Raw genomic sequence first — 22,036 nt, 5'->3', positions numbered from 1 at the left:
CCTTTATCTATCGGTCATTTTGAAAGCAGTTCATTGATTACCAAATAGGTGCCTGGGTGGTCAGGAAGGAACTGTGAATGTTGACTCCCAAATGTGTACCTCTAACTAAGACTTCTCCCTGGGCCCCAAACACCTTGTTCCATCTGTCTGCTTGACCTCCTCAAGGAGATGTCCCACCGGCCACCTGTAGTCTAACATTCAAAAGAGAACTGACCCCTCTCCCCCGCCAAGACCTAGACTCCTCTCTTCCCACCCTCATCTCTCTCTCTCTCTCTCTCTCTCTCTCTCTCTCTCTCTCTCTCTCTCCATTCACCAAACAGGAGCCCAGATCATAATTATTAAATATAAATCGAACAGCTTCAGTGGCTTCCTGTCGGTCTTAAAATGAAAGCATGACTCCTTGCTATGCCTGTGGGCCATGGTGGGGCTCCTGTACGGGTCACCTCCCGGCCTACACCATTCTCCTTGGAGCGCACTGCCCTGCCTCCCGGCTAGCCTCTGCTCCCCTCCATCAAGCCAACCACAACATTGCAACTACAGGATCTTCAGATCCGCCCTTTGCCTGGAATTTTCCAGTGTTCTCTGCATGTCCAGGTTTCAGATCAGAGTTCAGCTAATAACAGAAGCCTTCCCCGAACCCCATGAAAATTAGCACCTCTCCATTGCAGTGTTCTCTCCTGAGCTTCGTGAAGGTGGCTCTAGGTGTTGCTTCGGCAACTGCTTATTGCCATTGGTGATTGTTCTTCTCCTCCTTTGGGGGAGTAAGAGGGAGAGGACACAGGCTGAGTGGTTTAAAAAAAAAAAAAAAAAAAAGGGACCGCCCCAACTATCAGATCTCCTTTGTCGTATCACCCTGTTTATTTTGTTTGTAGCCCTTGATACGCTATCTAATATGCTTTCTCTTGTCCTTGTCTGCTTGTCACTTCTACGTCTCCCTCCAGGAAAATACATGCTCCAGAGAACTCATTGGTCTTAATTGCGTGGACTTCCCTAGCATTGAAGCCAGCGCCAAGCTGCAGTGGGCAATCAGTAAATATATGGTAAAATGGTGGGGAAAAAATGGAGACCACTAACGTACGGAATTTAGAATTCTCAAACTATTACTAATAGCATATCAGATTTACCCAATGCTGTTATTAGGGTAGTGACTTGGGCTTTTGGCAGATGTTAAGGTTCTTAAACACAGACTAATATTTTTTTTTCCTGGAATATTCTAAATTTCTTTTGGCCTTTCCAAAAGGCAAAAACGTCAAGATTTACTTGCATGACTAGTTTAAAGTCAAGCTCTGCTAGAATTACCTAAAGAATATACAATAAGTAGAAATCCTTTTGTGACTAACTGATTTGGTGTCATTTGTCTTTTTGAAATTGCTGGCGTGAGTATGGAATCATAAAAAGCAATTTCCAAAAAGGGAAATAAAACTGCGTACTATTACTTCAAATTGTTCTCCCTTCTATGCAGGTTTACTTTCTCTCTCTCTTGCCGTAGAATAATATATTTTGGAAAGTTTCTTGGTTTTTTTTTTTTTTTTTTTTTAATGCAAAAGTGAGTTGTAGAACTGAGGTTTCTAGCATTCATGACCAGAACCAGCTTTTTTCCTTGATCGGCCAAGTATAGATGATAATGACCAAGCTCAAATTGCGATAACACCTGATTTTACCTGCTAGTGAATTGTATTCACTTTGTAAATATCACTTTAAATGCCCCATTTTCTCTAGTTTGGGGTGTCCCTAAATATCTGCCCATTTTACTTGCTTGTACCTTTATTTGTCAAAATTGTTCTTTTCAGTCTACAAAAGCATTTCACTTTCTCATTATGCTTTTAAAATTTTGATTCACTATACCTGGGCTTTACAGTCTTATAGTCTTGTAGCTTGAGGCATTTATCTTGTCTTAGTCGTATCTGGAAGATCTCAACAAGCCATATTGATTGACCATGTCATTCTCAACTAACTCAGTCCATTTAGAATCTGATTTAAAGTAAACTCAGGAGGTTTTCTACTATTCTACAATCCTCCCCCTTTTCTTATTTTATTCATTCATTGAAACTAAATGTTTTTAAACATATGTGCATTTGGGGGAACATTAAAACTCTACTGACTCAAGACATTTAGACAAGGTACATCTCTAACATAATGAGATTGATTCTGCAAGCCACAAACAAAAATCAATCCCATTACCTTTTAATTGGTTTAATGTGTAGTGATCAGAAAGCTGTTTCTTCCCTGGTAAGAAATATTTCTGTTCTTCTCATCCTAGATTTTCTCCATTGGTCTCCTTTTTTTCCCCTTCATATTGACGCAACCTAGAATAAAGGGCATTTCTCATCCTTATTTCTCCTAAGCTTTTAGTTCACTCTGTAATGCAGGCTCTTTTCTTGATATGATTCCATCTTGAGTTTGACTTGCTTTGGTTATAGACCGACCTACTGCAGTAAAGGGGCAAAGCTTTTCAGTAAAACCAATGTTAGGGGCACCTGGGTGGTGTAGTTGATGATTTCAAGTTGATGATCTCGCAGTTGATGATTTCAAGCCCCGTGTCGGGCTCTGTGCTGAGGGCTCAGAGCCTGGAGCCTCCTTCAGCTTCTGTGTCTCCGTCTCTCTCTGCCCTGCCCCTGCTCATGCTCTGTCTCAAAAATAAATAAAATATTAAAAAAAAAATGTTAGAAAAAATTTTAGATAGGTGAGTTTTATTTTTTCTAAATACACAACCAAAAATTTGGGGCTTTTTTTTTTTTTTAAAGTTCTTATTGACAAGCACTGCCATCTACCAAAATACATAACCCTCCAAAAAAGAAGTCATTCTCTTTAGACTACTTTGAACTGCTTCTAATGTAATGCAGACCCTGCATGTTTGGACCTATAAATATTTAGTCATTTGCAAGGTGATATCACGAACAGAGGATAAGGGACTCCTGCTACAGAATGCAGAGGCCCGGGGGCTCCGAGCCAAGAGGGCAGGTGGGCTGGACTGGAGAGAGCCATCAAAGAACAGTATCTGTGCCAAAGCATAAATTGAGGCAGAGGCAGAAGGTCTCTTCTTAAAACCAAACAAGGAAGGTAAAGGGGAGATTAAACAGTGATTGATAATAAAGTAGCATTTCTTGAGAAGCTCCCTTGATCTCTCCGGGTGATTTTTATTTCCGAGAGTCAAACTTGAACGTGTGGATTCCTTGATGCAATTACTTGAGACGACCTTGTGTAATTAGTTGTTTTAGGAAAACAGAACAGCCGATAGCGTCATGGGGTACAACACATGCTCTGTTACCCTTACCTAACCCGTGACAGTCGTAAGAACCCAAGATACGTCACTCGTTGATGAGAGGTGGGAGGGGGGCGGGCCAGACTGCAGCAGAGTGGTTATGCCAAAGTGCTGGATTTCGTAGGGCCAACCTTACACACCCGAACAGGAAGTAGATGTCTCGCCTCCTCAGTAGCTGGTGCCCAGTGTGCCTGCTTTGTGACTCAGAGGTCAGGTCCCACAAGAGTTCAGTTGTGGCCAGGGTTATCCGAGAAGGAGAGCGGGTACAAAGCACTGAGTGCCCCAGTGAGGTTTTACAGACAAGTTTTGCATTTACTCACCTGGCTAAACGTTAACTGAGAGATAATGCTGAGGAAAGTGAAGCCACACTTGGCCCTGGGCAAGCCTAATCTCCTCAGGGAGTGTGGCCCGGCTGGCCAAGCAGTGAGACGTTTGAAAACAGGTCTGTAACCTTGAGTCTCCTTGCCGTCAGAAAAATGTGGGTGGCATGGTTTCAGACCATCCCTATTTTAAAAGGTCCGCCCTCAATGATGTTGCCCATTTATTTACTTCTTGTCCGTCTTTTCATTGCAAGTGATAGAAGGAACACACTCGGAGTGCCTGCTGTGCCCGGAGCACTGGGTTCGAGTTTTACCCATGTTATGCCTCACAGCAGTCCCATGGGGATTGTTACCCCCTCTCACTTTACAAGAGGAAATGAGACAAACAGCACAGGAGGGACAGAGTCTGAATCAAACCCAGACCAAACCTAGGACTGGGCTTCTAAGCCGGTGATTCGCCACTGTGGTCCCAGGACCAGTGGCTCCAGCATCACCTGGGAACTTTCAGAAGTGCAGATTCCCTGGCCCACAAACTTGAAGATAGGGCCAAGCAATCTGTGTTTTAACGAACGCTGATGTCGTCTTGACACACGCTCGAGTGTGAGTGTTCTCCTTCCCTCTGATTTCTTTGTCCTCCTCCCTTCCCTGCACTCTAAGATAGAAGCCTCAGGATGCCTGACCCCTCATGATGCTTCCTGTTTGGCTTGCACTGTGCTAGACTCCTCATGAACTTCGAAGTAGATGCCAAGTCACCCCGTAGCCTTCTGTTTTTCATCCGGATGTACTTCCTCCTGGATGTTATTTCCCACCCTTTAAAAATATTTTGCTTTTGCCTTTCTTTGCTATGTCTAGCTTTTCTGTACCTGGAATGTTGCAGAGGCCAAATATGAATTCTTGTATGAGTATGGTCAAGTACTTAATTTAGCCTGCTTTCCTATTCCCACCCCACTGCCCGGTTTGTTATACTTCTTACTATTAGGTTTGTATTACAGGCAAAAATATTTAGAAGCACTGGGTGACTCAGTCAGCTAAGCATCCGGCTTCAGCTCAGGTCATGATCTCACGGTTCGTGGGTTCAAGCCCCACATTGGGTTCTATGCTGACAGCTCGGAGCCTGGAGCTTGCTTTGGATTCTGTGTCTCCCTCTTTCTCTGCTCCTCCCCGGCTCGTGCTCTGTCCCTCTCTGTCTCTCAAAAACTAAACGTTAAAAATTTTTAAAAATATTTAAGTCCCATTCTAAGATGCTTCATATTCACGTGTCTTCATATTCGGTACGTACTATTATGAGTTCCAGCTCTTTTTTAGATGTTTTCCTTATCTTGAGGAATATGCACACATCTTTGATAATGTGCTCTTTCTTTTAATGGCCATTTGCGTTAATAAAAATACCAAATCCATTATCATTACGTCAGGAATACTTTGAATTATATTATTCTGTTTCTGTATCCCAAGACGGTAGTCTCTCCATTCAGTGGATTATCTGTGTGCCTAATGAGCATTTCTCAATTCGGGTTTGTAGATGACTAATTTGCTAATGAAAGTCAGTCCAGCACTGGTACTCTCCTGGCTCCACCTCCTTGCCTCAATCTACCACTCCCCTCATCGTCTCCAGGCTGACGCTGAGCCATTGGTAATCAATCACCTTTGGCTGTGTTCTTTAACAAATCATAGTCTCACTTGACATTAGCTCTAAATACACAGCATCCCCCTGTCTTGTTGGACAGAATAGCAAGCTTTACTTTAGCGGTGGTATCTCTTCCCTCTTCCTTATTTACACAGTCAGTGTCATCTCCCCGTTCACTGTGGAAGGAAATTGAAGAGCCTTGGTGGAGCTGAACAGAGGCATATTGGTTGCCATCCAGCACCTTGTGTCCTTCTAGGTAATGACACATCGATTATTCGATGAATCGTTCTCGTATCTCCCTGAGTATTTCGACCAAGTCTGTAATTACACTTTTCTGGTCTGGCCCTTTGCTCTTGCTGTAGCCCTCAGGGTTCCATGACTTCTCAAAGACCGTGCTTAACGATGCTTCAGCAATACCTTTCAATTCAGGGATGCAGATCAGACCCCTTAGTGTTTTAGTCTTCTGAGTTGTTTAACTGAATAATTGAACCATTTTCTGCCTTAGCTCTTTTTGATTTTAAGTTGGCATCAGTCTCTCATAGATTAAAAATTAATGATTCTCTCTTCCCAGTACAGAAGAGTTGGAAGGGCACAAATACAAAGAGATGATCTGACCCACCATTAAACAAAAAGGCCTTTGAGCCACTGGCAAGCTCGGAGTTTTGAGCTAACTGTAAGTTGTTCTGACACCGAGTTTGAAGAATGGAGTTTAAAGAATGTTAATTTGTTAGTGTAGCATTGGTATTAGCAAACAATAGCCTGTCGACTGTTTTGGTAAATAAAGTTTTAATAGAACACAGCAATGCTCATTCCTTTCCATATTGTCTATGGCAACTTTCATGCTTCCATGACTAGTTGAGTACTTGAAACTGAGCCTAGATGGTCCTCAAAGCCTAAAGTACTTACCATCTAGCCTTGCCAGGAAACATTTGTCAACCCTTGGTCTTACACCAAAAGTAACTTGAAGAGTGAGTTAATAGATACAAAGCCCTTAACAGTGTCTGGCATTCATATATGGGAAGAATTGGTCTTTAATTTCTACTATCTCCCGAGCACTATACAGATGTTAGCAAAAAAGAGGGAATTTGAGTCCTGTTATTTGGGATGAATTTGATCCTGAGCCATTTTAAGAAACGTTTTGGCCTTCATATTTAACACGTGTAAATTGATAGACAAGGCCAAGGCAGAGACAATAAGCAGGTGCTCTTTTACCAGCTTTCTCATGGCCACTTTTTTCCCTGTCAAGAAATGGGAGCCTGTTAGAAAAGAGGGCACGCTCCATAAGCAGGAAATTAAAGAGGTGTGTGGATTCTGTTGATCTCAGAATACTACCTGAACATGTCAACTAAATTCACTTTCTTTAATTCCAAGAATAACGCTGGTATTACCCTCCTATGAAAAGTTTATGTGTTACTGATTCTGATTAGTGACTTACGTGTTGACGCATTTGGGGTAAAGAGTGCTATGTCTGCAACTTACTATGAAATTCAGCCCCTAAAAATGTTGAATTAGTGGGCAGAGAGAGGGAAGAATGGATAGTTATGTCATAAAGCAAGTATAGCAAATATTATAAAATCTAGGTGGTGTGTATATGAGTGTTTGCTGTAAAAGGCTTTCAGTTTCTCTGTATGTATGAACATGTTCATAATAAAAGGTCAAGAAGAAAAAACAAAGATGGTCTGTACGAGAAGAGCAGGGGCAGGATGTGCTTCGGCTCAGGGAACAAAAACAATCTCTTGGGTGCACAGCCCTGAACAGCAGGAGAGCGTCTCATGTCAGAGCTGCTGGGGGACCATAAAGCTAGCTCAGGAATTTTTAACGTGGACTAATTTGTCAGGAAAAGGATTCAAAAGCAAGGACAATTATTAATAAGGCACTTTCACTCTTATTTATTACCATGTTGGGAATTATTTTAGGGGGATCGCCTGTTTCAGAAATGCTAAATTAGGTAATTTTTTAAAATAATAGGGAACAGGCTTCTGGGTTTTATGGCATCATCACCGTATAGACAAATGAATACTAGAGCTGAAATCAGGGACTGGGTTTCAACCCTAAATCTGCTGTTGGCCCGGGGTAGGACTGTGACCAAGCTAATTTACCACTCCGAAGGGCAGCTTTCTTATCTATAAGAAGGAGCCAAAGATAGATATTCCACCTCCCTGTAGGAAGAACAAATGTTAAAAGCATTCTGAAGGCCACAGTGATCTCGCCAGACAATGAGTTCTCAATTGGGGTCATATTGACTCCAAGGGGAAGGGGGGAACATCAGTTCTTAAGGGGACACAGTCTTTTTCAATGTGTAAAGCACAGATGCACATATAGAGCATAAACAGATATACAGTCTATCTGTAGTATTAAAATTTCATTTGGGAGAGATGATTAGGAAGAAAAAAGCATGTAAAATGGCTCCAAAGAAAGATTATAATGCAGAAAAGATTGAGGACCTTTCACTAGACAATCTTTCATTTGTATCACCTCCCAAGTTCTGGGTGCCTTTCTTTTTCTTTAGGTAGATTAATTTTATTCATCGGTTGGAACACATGCATTTGAATACTTACACTGAATACTTATATTTAAATACTCTTACGTTTCTAGAAGGAGGGAGAAAAAAAGGAGAAGAAAGAGAATGATGGGTGTTCTTTGCCCTTTCCAAAGTATGTACAGGACCACTTAACCCAAATGCTATTCAGCTTTGAAGGAAAGAATTTACTAACAAGAATGAAGAATTAAATGGGTACTCACCCAATCTTTTTCCCCCTAGAAATTTAATAGCAGCATTGAGTTTTCCCTTGATTCGATTCAGTTCTATTGGGTCCTTCAAGCTTTTTTGAACCTAAGAGCTATTGGGAGAATTTAACAAGAGTTCCAAGGAGAATAATGAAGATGAATTAAGGATTGGAAATAGGATCTATTAGAAAAAGTTAGAAGAACAAGAATTATTTAGTGGAAGAACAAGCAATCAGGTGACACGGAGATGGCTTTTAGGAAACCTTATCCTATAGAGAATAGTCTCAGGTTCTCATCTGCACCAAAGGCCAATGGAGGGGAAGATGTATTTTGATGCAAGAAGAATATGAGATTAGATATTAACATAAAATTTCTATCTATGCTTAAGTCCCGAATTTTGTTTCTCTTTTATGGGATTTTTAAAAATATGATGCCTGTCTGTAGGAAGTATCAGGAGGATGGACAGATGGACCCATCGTGTTTGATTCTCCTGTGCTGGTGGGAGGCCAGCCATTCTGGCCAATATGGCTGACCTCCGTGGGGTTTGGCTTGATGGGAGGAAAGAGCCATTTTATGTGGAGCTGTGGCTTCAGGATGCCAAAGGATGAATAGCAAGCCCTAGCCAACAGTGCCAGGGCAGAGTCAGAGCAGTATACCTAATTGGGTTGTCCACACAAGGAGGGATCAAGGTGGGTGTTGGAGGCCAACACAGGAAGCCAAGAAATGAGTGCCAGGGAAGATGTAGCAAGGAAGACTGGGTCAAAATGAGCTGCTGGGAAGATGCTCCGGGCCAGTTGGAAAGGTGAGTGCTACCCATGGCTAGACTTTTGGGTGTTCTTGGAAGCCTACAGTGAGAGTAGGATCAAAATCCAGATAGACTGGGTAAAAATCCATGTAGAAGTCTTAAGAAGATATTGCAAGCTTCCGGGAAGGTATTCATTCTCTCCGTGTTTTGGAACTGCTGCCCAAAGTTGTGCTTCCCAGTCCTGGAATGTGTCAGAACCCCCTGTGGAGCTTGGTAAACCTTACAGCTACCCTGGTTCCTGCCTTGGAGATTGGGATTTAATGGGAATATCACTTAGGATTCCGTTATGAGCAATAGAAATCAACTTTGGCTAAATTTTGGGAAAAGAAAGAAAAGATGGGAGATGGAGGGTAGTTGGAAGGATATGAATCAATTACCTTAGTGGGGGAAAAAAAGCTGAACCAAGGGCTTTAGAAAGGGTATGTAAAGCAGGACATCTCCAGGGATCCGGGAAGCAGGACTGATGCAATTGTAGGCAATAGAGTGTGATGATTTAGGGCCCAAGCTCCAGGATAATACAGTCTGCTTTTACACTCTGCTTCTCTGTGCCTCAATTCACCCTTTGGAAATGGGTGTAATAGATCTTACCTACTGGGTAGTCATGAGGATTGAATGGGTTAAATATATGTAAAGACAGTGCTTAGGACAATGCCTGGCACATTGCAAGTTCTTAATAACTATTAGCAATTGTTACTCTTTATAGTACAAGATATGCTGTTGGGTACCAGGACAACAGAGAAAGACAGATGCCTTTCCCTCAAAAAGCTTACTTCTAGAGGTCATAAAGCCAACAATCCCAATTCCACTAAAATTATGGCCCTAAATCAGGCCTTTAGTTCAGAGGGAGGATAAGAAATAATACCTAAGCTGGTTTGAGGCAGTCAGGAAAGATTTTCCTGAGATGGCAGCATTTACCTCTTACTTATATTTTTTAAGTATTTATTTATTTTTGAGACAATGCGAGAGACAGAGTGCAAGCAGCGGAGGGGCAGACAGAGGGAGACACAGAATCTGAAGCAGGTTCCAGGCTCTGAGCTGTGGACACAGAGCCCGACGCGGGGCTCGAACTCACAAACCGTGAGATCACAACCCGAGGCAAAGTCAGACGCTTACCCGACTGAGCCACTCAGGCACCCCTATTTATGTATGTGTTTTTATTGAACTATAGTTAATATACTATGTTACATTAGTTGCAAGTGTCCAACATAGTGATTCAACAAGTTGATCCATTATGCTGTGTTCACCACAAATGTAGCTACCCTCTGTCACCATACCACACTGTTAAAATACCACTGATGATTCCCTCTGCTATACCTTTTATCTCTGTGATTTATTCATTTCATAACTAGAAGCCTGTATCTCCTACCCCCACCACACACCCATTTTGCCCATGCCTCCACCCTCCTGCTCTGGCGACGACCAGTTTATTCTCTGTATATATGGGTCTGTTTCTGCCTTCTGTTTGTTTGTTTATTCATTTGTTTTGTTTTTTAGATTCTACATGTAAGTGAAATCATATTGTGTCTTTCTCTGACTTATTTCACTTAGCAAAATACCCTCCAGGCCCATCCATATTGTCACGAATGGCAAGATCCCATTCTTTTTTATGACTGAGTAATATTCCATTGTGTATATATAATATATATAACAAAAAAATAATAAGCATTGGTAAGGGTGTGGAGAAAAAGGAATTCTTGTCCACTGTTGGTGGGAATGCAAGCTGGTGCAGCCACTGTGGAAAACAGTACGGAGGTTCCTCAAAAAATTAAAACTAGAATTGCCATGTGACCCGGTAATTCCACTATTGGGTATTTCCCCAAAGAATACAAAACACTAATTCAAGAAGATACATGCACCCCTATGTTTATTGCAGCATTATTTACAATAGCCAAAATGGAAGCAAGCCAAGTGTCCATCAATAGATGAATGGATAAAGAAGAGGCAGTAGCTATACACAATGGAATATTACTCAGCCATAAAGAATGAAACCCTACCATTTGCAACAACATGGGTGGACCTGGAGGGTATCATGCTAAGTGAAATAAGCAGAGAAAGACACATACCTTATGATTTCACTCATATGTGGAACTTAAACAAAACAAGCGGAAAATCCAGACTCTAAATATAGGGAACCGATAGCTATCAGAGGCAGGTGGATGGTGACATGGGTGAATTAGGTGAAGAGGATCAAGGGTACACTCATTGTGATGAGAGCACTGAGTAATGCATAGAATTATTGAATCACTATATTGTACACCTGACACTAATATAACACTGCATGTTAATTACACTTTAAATAAATTAACAAATAGAAAATTTACCTCTTCTTTTTAAGTCATTGAGATTTTGCCAGGTTAAGGCATAGATGGGTCGGAGAGCAAGTATTAGAATTCCACGTGGAGGAAATCTCCGGTCCAAAGAATGACCAGGATGTATGACTAACCCGGATGTGTTTCAGAAACTGTAGGTATCTCTGTGGTAGGGACATAAAGAATTGGGGAATAAGGATGTTCAGGGCAAGAGTATGTGTGATGGTAGGGACATAGTCTGGATACACAAGCAAGACCGTTCTAGGAAAATCCTGTATGCCATTCATTTATTCATTGAACAAGTATTTATTGAGCACCTACTCTGTGCCAGCTCTGTTCTAGGCTCTGGGGATAACAGTAATAAGCAAAACACAAAAGTTTCTGGCCTTGTGTAGTTGCCATTTGAAAGGGAAAGATTGGCCAAACACACACACACACACACACACACACACACACACACACACACACGTAAGATACATAGTATCTCAGATGATGACAAATGGCATGGAAAAAATAAGCCAGAAAGGAGACATCGGGTATGCCAAGGTAAAGAGGTACCACTTCTAAGTAGGGTGGTCTGGGAAGGATGCGCTGAGTGGTATAGGTTTGACTACTAGGCATCAGGGAGCCAATGAAAAATTTTAAGCAGAGAACTTGACGAGATTTGCATTTTCTGACTTCAGATAGATTGGAAGGTGATACAAGTATAGACAGGAAAACCTATAAAAATATTAGTTGAGTGCTTTGGGTAAATAGACACTACAGTGGACATGGAAAGAAAGAGACGGCTTCAAGAGTAATTAAGGAATCACATACAATGGACAGGATTTAGAGGCAGAGTCCAAGTGGGATCGGGAGAGAGGAAGGAATCTGGGGTGACAATTTCTGGCTTGGACACTAGGTGGGTGATACTCTGGTGGTACCATTCAGAGGGATGAAGGGTAAAGGAGGTTGGCCATCAGCTGTGATAGAAGGTCTTCTGATAACAGCTCACACAGGTCTCCGGAATGGGCACTTTTAAGAGTTTAACGATTTGGGGGTCAACCTACCTATTCATGATAGCAGAATCAATGTTCTTCATGAGTGCGTCCCCTCTGTTGTCCTCTGGACAGTTTCCCTTGCTCTTGGTGTAAAAAAAAGAATATGGAATTTGGCATCAATCAGATATTGGTTTGGATCTCCTCCCCATGCTTGTGTGTGATCTTCAAGTAATGTAACCATATGGGCCTTCCTCTCCTCATCTGCAAAAAGGGAATATTAATTGCTGTGTAACTTGCCTTTTGGGAAAAGAGCAGCACACATACTGAAGGTGCCTTTTAAGTATTGGAGCCTCCTCTGCTCCTCCTGAGCCCTGCCCTTATCTGGATTCTAAGTCAGTGTCACTAGATCTGAACCTAGAGAAAACCAGAACCAGGAACAAAGGGCTGATGTGCGAGGTGGGGTGTTTGAATGTGTGTGTGTCTGGGTGTAGTTGCCCTTTCGTTATTTTTCAAATCCAAATATAACTAATTTGGGCAATTCACCTTCTTCTTTCATTTATTTATTTTTAACTTTTTTAATGTTTATTTATTTTTGAGAAAGACAGAAACAGAATCCGAGTGGGTTAGGGCAGAGAGAGAGGGAGACACAGAATCCAAAGCAGGCTCCAGGCTCCAAGCCGTCAGCACAGAGCCCGACGTGGGGCTCGAACTCACGAGCTATGAGATCATGACCTGAGCCAGAGTCAGACGCACAACCGACTGAGCCACCCAGGAGCCCCACACCTTCTCCTTTTATGAAGATGATTTTGTATGGTTGCTTCTGTAATGAAACCTAGGAAATCAGGACATCACTCAGGCACTGGACAGCCACTCAGGCAATGCTTAGGCTCCCCTGGGGCGGGAAGGTTCCTCTGTGACTTGGGGAGCCAGGTGTGGTGGAAATTTTGTTTCCAACCCAGTAATCAGAGCAGAGTTTCAAAACAACATGCTGTGAGGCATGAAATCCCATAGCAGTAAGGGATTTAAACATTAGTTCATATGTATGCATATCATGGATGGTTACTCCCAGTAATAACTTAAATTTTTCCTTTAGTGTTTTTCTTTTTTTTGTATTTCAGATTGTTTACAATTTTTTCAAGTGAGGCAAGGGGATTTCCTTATTAAAGTTTTGATATGTTAGTCTGTTCAGTGTGGTAGTTACCTGAGCTATTTCCCTGAGTAGTTGGAAGTATGTCTGCCTTTTCTTAAAAGCTACTTTTATAAATTATTATTGTTCTCATAAACAAATATTTCCTTTTATTTTCCTTTTACTCTGTATTTAAAGTATTTATTGCTTGTTAGTATTTTGGTCCAAAATTTTTTTTTGAAAAACCTTTCTTGGGCATGCACAAGAGGACAAAATTCTTTTTTTGTCTAAAAGAGGGTTTCTCAGGGGCGCCTGGGTGGCTCAGTTGGTTAAGTGTCCGACTTCAGCTCGGGTCATGATCTCACGGTCCGTGAGTTCGAGCCCCGCGTCGAACCTTGGATTCTGTGTCACCTTCTCTCTCTGCCCCTCCCCTTCTCATGCTGTGTCTCTCTCTGTCTCAAAAATAAATAAAAACATTAAAAAATTAAAAAAATAATAAAAGAGGGTTTCTCAGCCTTGGCACCATAATATTTGGGGTGGGATAAATTCTTTGTTGTAGAGGGTCTGTCCTATGTGTTGCAGGATTTTACCAACATCCCTGGACTCTGCCCCACTATATTCCAGTAGCACCTCCCCTCATGACAGTCAAAACTATCTCCAGACATCACCAAATATCCGCCAGGAAAAAACACACCCCCCACCCTCCCAATTGAGACCCACTGGTCTAAGAAAATTCTTTTACTTCTTCTTTGTTCTAATATTATCACTGATTTTTAAATCACAATTCCGGGGAAAATCTGAAGGAAAAAAAAAAGGAGGCAGAAAACAAATGGAATGAGTGGGAGCGGCTTTGGTCCTGAGCACCTCTAATCTGATACACAGTGTCTGTCTATAAATTAGCAGAATATTTACACCAAAGTTACTAAAGTGCCTGATTTGTGTCTAACTTCTAGAACTTTGCAAAGCCGTTTGGTAACCTTTTAAGGAGGTTTATTACAGAAAGACTCACCAGTAGGTGTTTTTATAATATATTATAATCAAGACAGGAAAGAATTTACCCCATCGGTGTCCCCATCTGAATTTTGAAAGCTTTAAAGTAATGCCGTAAGGAAAAATAAGGCCTTAGGGGTATGTGGGTGGCTCAGTTGGTTAAGTGTCTGATTCTTGATTCCCACGCAGGTCATGGTCTCACATTTTGTGAGATCAAGCCCCGCCTCAGACTTTGCACTGACAGCTTGGAGCCTACTTGGGATTCTCTCTCCCTCTCTTTTTGCCCCTCCCCTGCTTGCTCTCCCTGTCTTTCTGTCTCTGCCTCTGTCTCTCTCTCTCTCTCTCGGTCTCTCTCTCTCTCTCAAAATAAATAAACTTTAAAAAAAGAGGAAAAATAAAGCCTTAGATTCTAGATGAAAAGAAACAGGAGATTTTAAAGTTTCCTCAATTTTCATTCTATACTATGCACTTTGACTACAAGAAGATAAATTTCAGGACTTGCATTTTCTTTCTCTCCTTTTCAATAAAGAACTTTGATTTTTAATTAGAAGGGAATTATCTATATTTGTTTTTTTTTTTCTGGATAAAATTCCCTAATATCACCAATACAAATCCCCCCGTCAAAGTCTTTTCTCCTGAACTCGATCTGTATCTCAGAAAATTCAGCAGTCTAACTGCCTGTGTAGGAGGCTGCTAAATTGGGTTTTAAAATTATTTCTATTAAGTAAAAACTTAACATATACCAGCTGCTGAGGGATTATAAAAGCTTTGTTTTTTCAATAATTGGAAACCTTGTTTACAGAGGACTCACGATATTCTTTAAATATCTTTGTGTTGAATATAAAAGAACTTGTGTTTATCTAGGGCAATGATAATCTGACTATAAAGCAAACTCATTTAAGGATTAGGCTTCCTGTCTCTCACTATGCAGCTGTCACCCTCCTGTTCTCTCAAGCTTTGCAAAATGCTGAGAATTACTCCTTCAAATTAGAGGAGTAAATTGGAAACTAAACCAGGTAGCTTGGAATCCATAAAATTTTAAATCACAGGGAAATAGTCGAGAGACTCAAAATATCATGACACTATCCCCCCAAATTCTCATTTGTTACCTCGTTGACAGAATTCAGTTCATTCCAAAGAGATTTTAGAGTGTTCAGTCCTGGCAAAGAAAAGTTAAGGACAATTCAGATAATCTCATATTTAACCCAAGTGTAGAACTGGGTGATAGCCAACAAAGGCATCGGCATTGGTTCATGTGTGGAGAATGGCTTCTTCTTCATGCTGGAGAAGCTGGGAATCGCAGTAGTTAAAGGTGTCTGTGCTGGCTGCGAAGGCACTGACCTCAGTCGAGTTGTTTAGTCGCTGTCTGCAAAATAATAGCACTCACTTACCTCATAGGGCTGCTTGGGGACAGAAATGAGATAAACACGTAGAACCCTCAGGACAGCTGCTGGCACAGAGTAGCCCCGCGACTACATGTGAACCGCTTACCACGATGTTCCGAGCCCCACAATTTCTTACACGCATTATCTCATCTGAGCTTTATTAAAATCGCACATTTTTATAACTCCGGCTTTATTGAAAATTGAGGGAAATGAGATACAAAGAAGTTTAATAACCTCCTCAGGGTCACACTGCAATTGAATTGACACCAGGGTTCTGCCTTCATAATCTTTGCCTCATTCTTTCTGCAAACATTTCATGAGTACGGGCATATACTTTGCTCTCCAAACACTCACTATCAGGCTATTTGCTATAGCAACTTAACAGAGTTAAGTTTTAGCCAAAATCATTCTCCTGGCTAAAAGCCTGCTGTAACAAGTTCTCACCTGCTACCATCAGATGAGAAGCGTGGCCCCATCTCAAACTTTAATGTGTATGCGAGTCCCCTTCGAAATGCAGATTCTGCACTTCTAACAAGCTCCGAGGTGATGCCAATGCTACGGGTCCCCGGATCGCACTTGGAGTAGTGGCAGGGGAGCTAGAAGACGGAAGGGGGCTTCTCTCCTATGTCACTGTTCTGATCGACCTTGTGTTTAAGCACATTGTATCCATAACTCTCTCCACTTTTTCCTGAGGGTTTAGCCCTTTGGTGTTTCTTTAGACCAGACACCTGGGGGCATTACCGATTCAGGTCTCATCCAGATAGTATTTTTTTTTTTTAATAGTATCTGCTCAGTATAGGATAATGAGGATTCTCTTCTATTCAGCAGGGGACTGCACACAAATATACCTGTTAACTACGCCATTAAGGGTTAAACAATTATGTAATTGGGGGCTAAGTATTTTATACTAGGCAGAAATTCTTGGGACACCTGGGTGGCTCAGTTGGTTAAGCATGATCTTTGGCTGAGGCCATGATCTCCCAGTTCATGAGTTCGAGCCTCGCGTCGGGCTCTGCGCTGACAGCTCAGAGCCTGGAGCCTGTTTCAGATTCTGTGTCTCCCTCTCTCTCTGCCCCTCCCCCACTCATTCATTTTCTCTCTCTCTCAAAAATAAATAAGCGTTAAAAAAAATTAAAAAAGAAATTCTTAAACAGATTCTTATATAGTTATTTACAGGCATTTTAGTAATATTGGAGAAATTGATATTTTTGAACTTTTTTTTCTATTTAAAATAATGGAATATAGGCTTTTGCTGTTTGAACCTCTGCCGCCCAACACATTTTTAGGAGTAAATTAGATTCAGAGAATGCATGCCTGCGCTCATTCTGTGCCAGACGTGGAGCTAAATCCTGGGAATGCAATGATTATGAAGACCAAAATTGCTGCCTCAGAAACTCCTAGTCAGAGAAGAAATGGACAAGTAGCTATTTAAAATCTTATAAAAAGAGTTGTAAGAGCACAGAAAAGAATGAGCCTTGATCTAAGACTCTAGTTAATTACACTTGAATAAAAAATTTAAAAATAAATAATTAAAGGGGGGAAAAAAAAAAGAGTGGGCCTAACTTTTCTTTCTGTGCAGGGAGGCCCTTTTAGTTAGTAGTCATTGAAGTGCTCTGGGTCCCAGACACTGCTGCCAACATAACTCATTTAATTATTACAACAGCTCAATGAGGCAGTTACTTTTATTATCATCTCCATTTTATTTTACTTATTTAGTTTTTACATTTTATTTATTTCTGATAGAGACAGAGCACAAGTGGGGGAGGGGCAGAGAGAGATGGAGACACGGAATCCGCAGCAGGCTCCAGGCTCCGAGCTGTCAGCCCCGAGCCCGACGCGGGGCTCGAACTGACAAACCGTGAGATCATGACTGAGCCGAAGTCGGACGCCCAACCGACTGAGCCACCCAGGCGCCCCTATCATCTCCATTTTAAAGACGAGGAAACCAAGGGACAGAGAGATTCGAAACTTGCTTAGGGATACACGGATTTGGCGTCAAAGCCAAGCAGCCTGAGTCTAGAGCTTGCCCTTTCAACAGTCACGTGATCTGCCACTATTTTATTAGAAGGGAGTTCAAGATCTGAAATCAGAACGTATGAAAAACCATGGACATATGGCAGAGAGCAAATTATGGAGCTACAAGTAATTTCATTTGATTGGAACATAGGATGAATGTGGGGTGATGAGACCATTCGGCAGGGAAGCCGGACCGGTCTGCATTGGCTGTAGATGAGTAGGAACACGGTCTGTACCGAGTATGGACAGGACTAGACAGAACTAAACCCATTTTCAATAGTCACAGTACTGGCAATAATTATATTTGAGGTGTGACCATAAAGTCATAAGATAGATTATTCTTTAAAGACATATATTATGTGAGTTCATGAGTTCGAGCCCCACATCAGGCTCTGTGCTGACAGCTCAGAGCCTGGGGCCTGTTTCTGATTCTGTGTCTTCCTTTCTCTCTGCCCCTCCCCCACTCATATTCTCTCTCTCTCTCTCTCTCTCTCTCTCCCCCCCCCCCAAAAAATAAATAAATGTTAAAAAATTTTTAAAAAAAGAGAAATTCTTATCAGATTCTTATATAGTTATTTAAAGGCATTTTAGTAATACTGGAGAAGTTGATATTTTTGAACAATTTTTTTCTATTTAAAATAGAATCCATCGTCTTGGGAATCTGTGCTTTTATTTCTGCCGAGTTCCCATTGCTCAGAGCATGTTGGGAATGTCTCCTAAAATACCTTCAGAACAAGGCACAGTGCAGATTTTATTATCTTAGGGTCATGCCTCATTTTTGTCTCAAATGTATTTCCTAGTTGGATCACTTCCCTCTTCGCTGAATGTGGCTCGGAGTAGTAACTTCTGCCTGTTTGCTGAAATAACATCTACTCTCAACTCAAAACACAAATATATAGTTTCTATAAGCTGATGACTCTGACTTTACTGTATGCGTAAATATCACCTGGGGGATTAATCAAATAACACATCGCAGCTCCCCCACCTTAGTTCTGGTTCAGTTGGTCTGAGATACGGATCAGGAATCTGTAATCTTTACGAAGCATCCTGAAGTTTCTGTTTTGAATGACCAGACCACACTTTGAGAAAGGCAGCTGTAAGGATAGTCAAGAGAAAGGTAGTAAAGTCTAAGTCACAAAAGAGGAATTCCAAAAGTGCTATGGTCAAGAGTGACATCGATGGCAAGTATTGCCCACCTTGGGGGACTCTTCTCCCATAGATGATGCGCATGTAGAATAAAATCTTCAATTACATTTTCCCAAGATGATGGGTTGTCCAACTCGAGTTCTTATCCTGAGATAATCAGTGGCAGGAATGCTCCAGAACCAACCTTCTTTCATGTTGGGATATGTTACATCTTTATCCCTTCCTGAATCCATGTGACTACCTCAATAAGCCCTCTATTTTTTTTTTAAGCAAGTTCTTGATTTCAACAAACCTAATTTTCAAAGAGAATGTGAGAAGAGCTTCTGAGCTGCTTTCCTTTTTTATTTATTAACTGTCTTCTCTCTCATTCGCTGAAAAGAATCTCGTACAATTGGAAACTGAAATTCAGGTGCTACGTCTTTCTTAATAAATCCACATTTCACGAGTCAGTCCTGATTCCATCGATGGCTGACACAGAGGGGACTGAACCAGGGCTTCTGGGGACTGAACCAGACTTCTTCAGGCATTACTGGGTCACAGTGTAGACGTTACTAGTCTATCTAGTCAGCGCCTTTATTCCTGGGAGTCCTGACATCCAGCTGACTAGTTTTGTCTGGATCTGAGGACCTAGTATTATCCACCTTGAAAACATGTGGATGTTCTATGATTTTCCCAGGGCCATTTCACTTAATTTAAGCTCTTGACTGGTTAAAAGCTTAGTGAAGTGTGGAGAGAGAGAGAGACTATGTTTAGACTCCTGTGAGCAAAAAGTTTAGGAAGAGAAGTTTTTCTTTGTTGTGCTTTTTTTTGTAAATCCCAGCTGCTCTCTCTCTCTCGTTAACATTAATAAGGCCAGCTCTATTTTCTGTAAGAAAGGCAGAGATGACAAAGGGATCCAAGATTGAATCAGATTGCTATCAAAACAGCCCCTACCGGAGGCAGTGATCAGATGAATGACCACATCCTCTCTCTTGGCTGCCTCGGACCTCTCCACCTTTCCTTTCTTCCTATAGGGTTGCCAGATTTAGGGGAAAAAAAAAGAAATAAAAACGGAATGCCTAGTTAAATTTGAACTTCAGATAAATAAAGAGTAATGTTTTAGTATACATCCCGTGCAATATTTGGGACCTATTCCGTGGCTCGATTCCATGTGTGGTCTGTCCCTCACAAATCAGTGCTCTTGTATATTCTCGTGGTTCCCATAAGCGGATCTGTCCCTCATTTAGGTCAACCTGTCCTCTAACAGGCAGGATCTTATTTGGTATCCCGCAAGGCACCGTAAATACTGACTTTTGTATTTGGGGGCCTATGGTAGATTTCCCACGTGTTTCCTCCTGCCGCAAGAGCAGAACACTCCCGAGCTCCTCAGACCTTTCCTCTCCACACCTTTGAGGTTATTGTTTCATGAACAATGCAGGGCTGAGCACAGAACCCTGAGCATAATAAGCGTGCCATGTATTTTTATGATTGACGAGTGAACCGAAAGCAATTTGTTATCTTCTCAGGAGTCACATTCGACACTCATGAACTACTTACATGCCAGGAGTTAGCGGTAGGCTCTATCTTCCATGCTGTCCATCCTGAAAGTTAGATGAATTATTCTTCCCTTTCGGGGAGATAAGAGACGAGAACTGGGGGGTCGGGCTGGGAGATAACCCCAGATTTGCAAATGTCTATTATGGCACAGCCAAAAGGATGGAAATAAAGCTGTCCTTAGACATAGGGAGTCATTTCAAAGGAATGGAAAATTGACTCTCAAAGATCGGAGAGATATCTTGCCTGTTGTATATCATTTCCTTCCATTGATTTTTCTAGTCTAAATTTCTTCTATGGCATGTTGGTGTTGCAGATACCTAGGTACAGGATCATAAAAGTAAGAAAGAACTTTGAAAGCTAATAGAATGATATAAATGACAACATATTCAACTCCTATCAAAAAGCTTGCCAGCATGTAGAGTAATGGTACACATCCGATAACAAGGTGCCTTTTACACACTTTGTGCTTCTGTTAATGATATTATTTAGATCTTCCTTTGTAAATGACACAGAGCAGACTTCAAACCTTGAATGTTAAGAGTTATGAACGCCCCCTCTTGGTTCAGTGCTTTTCAAGTGTGAAATGCACAGAAGAGTGAACATATATTTAGACGTGTCTAGATGATGAGTTTTATACCAGTGAGGCTTGTCCGAGGCAGGTTTGTGAATGTGGTCCTCAACTCTCCCTTTCTGATCCTTTTCCTCTGCTCTATGGCTCCTGACTGCCCACTCAAATCCCCCTGCATCCTTTGGAGAGTGCAGGGAGGCCAAGAAACTGCCCGGGACCCTGAAATCCCTCCACTGTGCCGGTGAGCCCTGCTGAAAAAACTGCCCATCTGATTGTGGACAGAAATGACAGCAAATGAAATGGCTGCCAGACTCACATTCTCCTCTAGTAAATAAACATAAACTTGCTGTCATAACCATCAGCGAAAATCCATGACTTAATGTGGCTCTACTCTATTTTCAGTGTCCCTGGAGTTAGATTAGGAGAACAAAAGCTGAGCGTGAGAATTCATGTTAATTCCTTACCAATTCTAACACCACGAACATAAGAAAACAAAGTTCTCAAGAAAGTAGATTATTGTATACATATGTGCTAAAAACCAAACGAGATGATCCAACAGCTCAAAATGTGATTGCAGAATGTTTTCTGGGATGCTTATGATGTTTAGTTAAGCCGTAAATGTTGTCCTCTGTATCTTGCCTCTGGTGTCAAGTGAATTTCAGACCATTAGCCATTTGTTTAAAAATAAAGAGTATCGATTTGATCTGGAAAGAGACCAAATTATTTTTAAATACAGGTACACTTCTTATTTTTATTATGACTACATAATGAAACAATTGGATGAAGATTGAACTAAATGCTTGCGTTTTATTCATTTTCTTTTTCCGGATGATGCCTTGTAATACCTTTATAAAGTTCTTAATATTTCCCTTTGTTTCCTTTGAAAATTCCTTTATTGGGTGGTTGAGTTTAGGTGGGGAATGAGCTTAATGATTAGAGAAATATGATGATTCTACATCATTCCTATCCAAGATAGAGGAATGCCCTGGTTAACTCTGTGGTCTCACGGATCTCTGATTTGAGGAGTAAAAACTGTAATAAAGTTACTATCAGGATTAGCTACGTTCGTGTGAATAGCATTTTTATCTGATTTGAATTCGAATGCATTATTAATATTTTTCTTCTTTTTAATGTAGGTGGAGAACAGACCAAAATATTATGGAAGAGAGTATGTATCATGCTATTCTTTGTTTTAATAATGTAATAAGTGTCGTTTCGTGTGTCATTGAAATATTAAATATT

General features: G+C 41.2%; 1 protein-coding gene and 1 pseudogene across 2 annotated transcripts in view; both read left to right on the top strand.

The window, feature by feature from the left end:
• The window catches only part of CHN2 (chimerin 2), a 298,758-nt gene that overhangs the window by 164,586 nt on the left and 112,136 nt on the right, over positions 1 to 22,036 (top strand). For both annotated transcript variants that reach the window (XM_058724728.1, XM_058724727.1), the window contains exon 4: positions 21,931 to 21,962. In XM_058724728.1, the coding sequence (XP_058580711.1) occupies positions 21,931 to 21,962 (32 nt within the window). The remainder of the gene's footprint in view (positions 1 to 21,930; positions 21,963 to 22,036) is intronic.
• Positions 663 to 786, top strand: LOC131511286 (small nucleolar RNA U3; annotated as a pseudogene).

Source organism: Neofelis nebulosa, chromosome 4, assembly GCF_028018385.1.
Source record: "Neofelis nebulosa isolate mNeoNeb1 chromosome 4, mNeoNeb1.pri, whole genome shotgun sequence".
In the NCBI taxonomy this organism is placed as follows: Eukaryota; Metazoa; Chordata; class Mammalia; order Carnivora; family Felidae; genus Neofelis; species Neofelis nebulosa.
The sequence above is the reverse complement of the archived record's forward strand: the minus strand, read 5'-3'. Positions and strand labels throughout refer to the sequence as shown.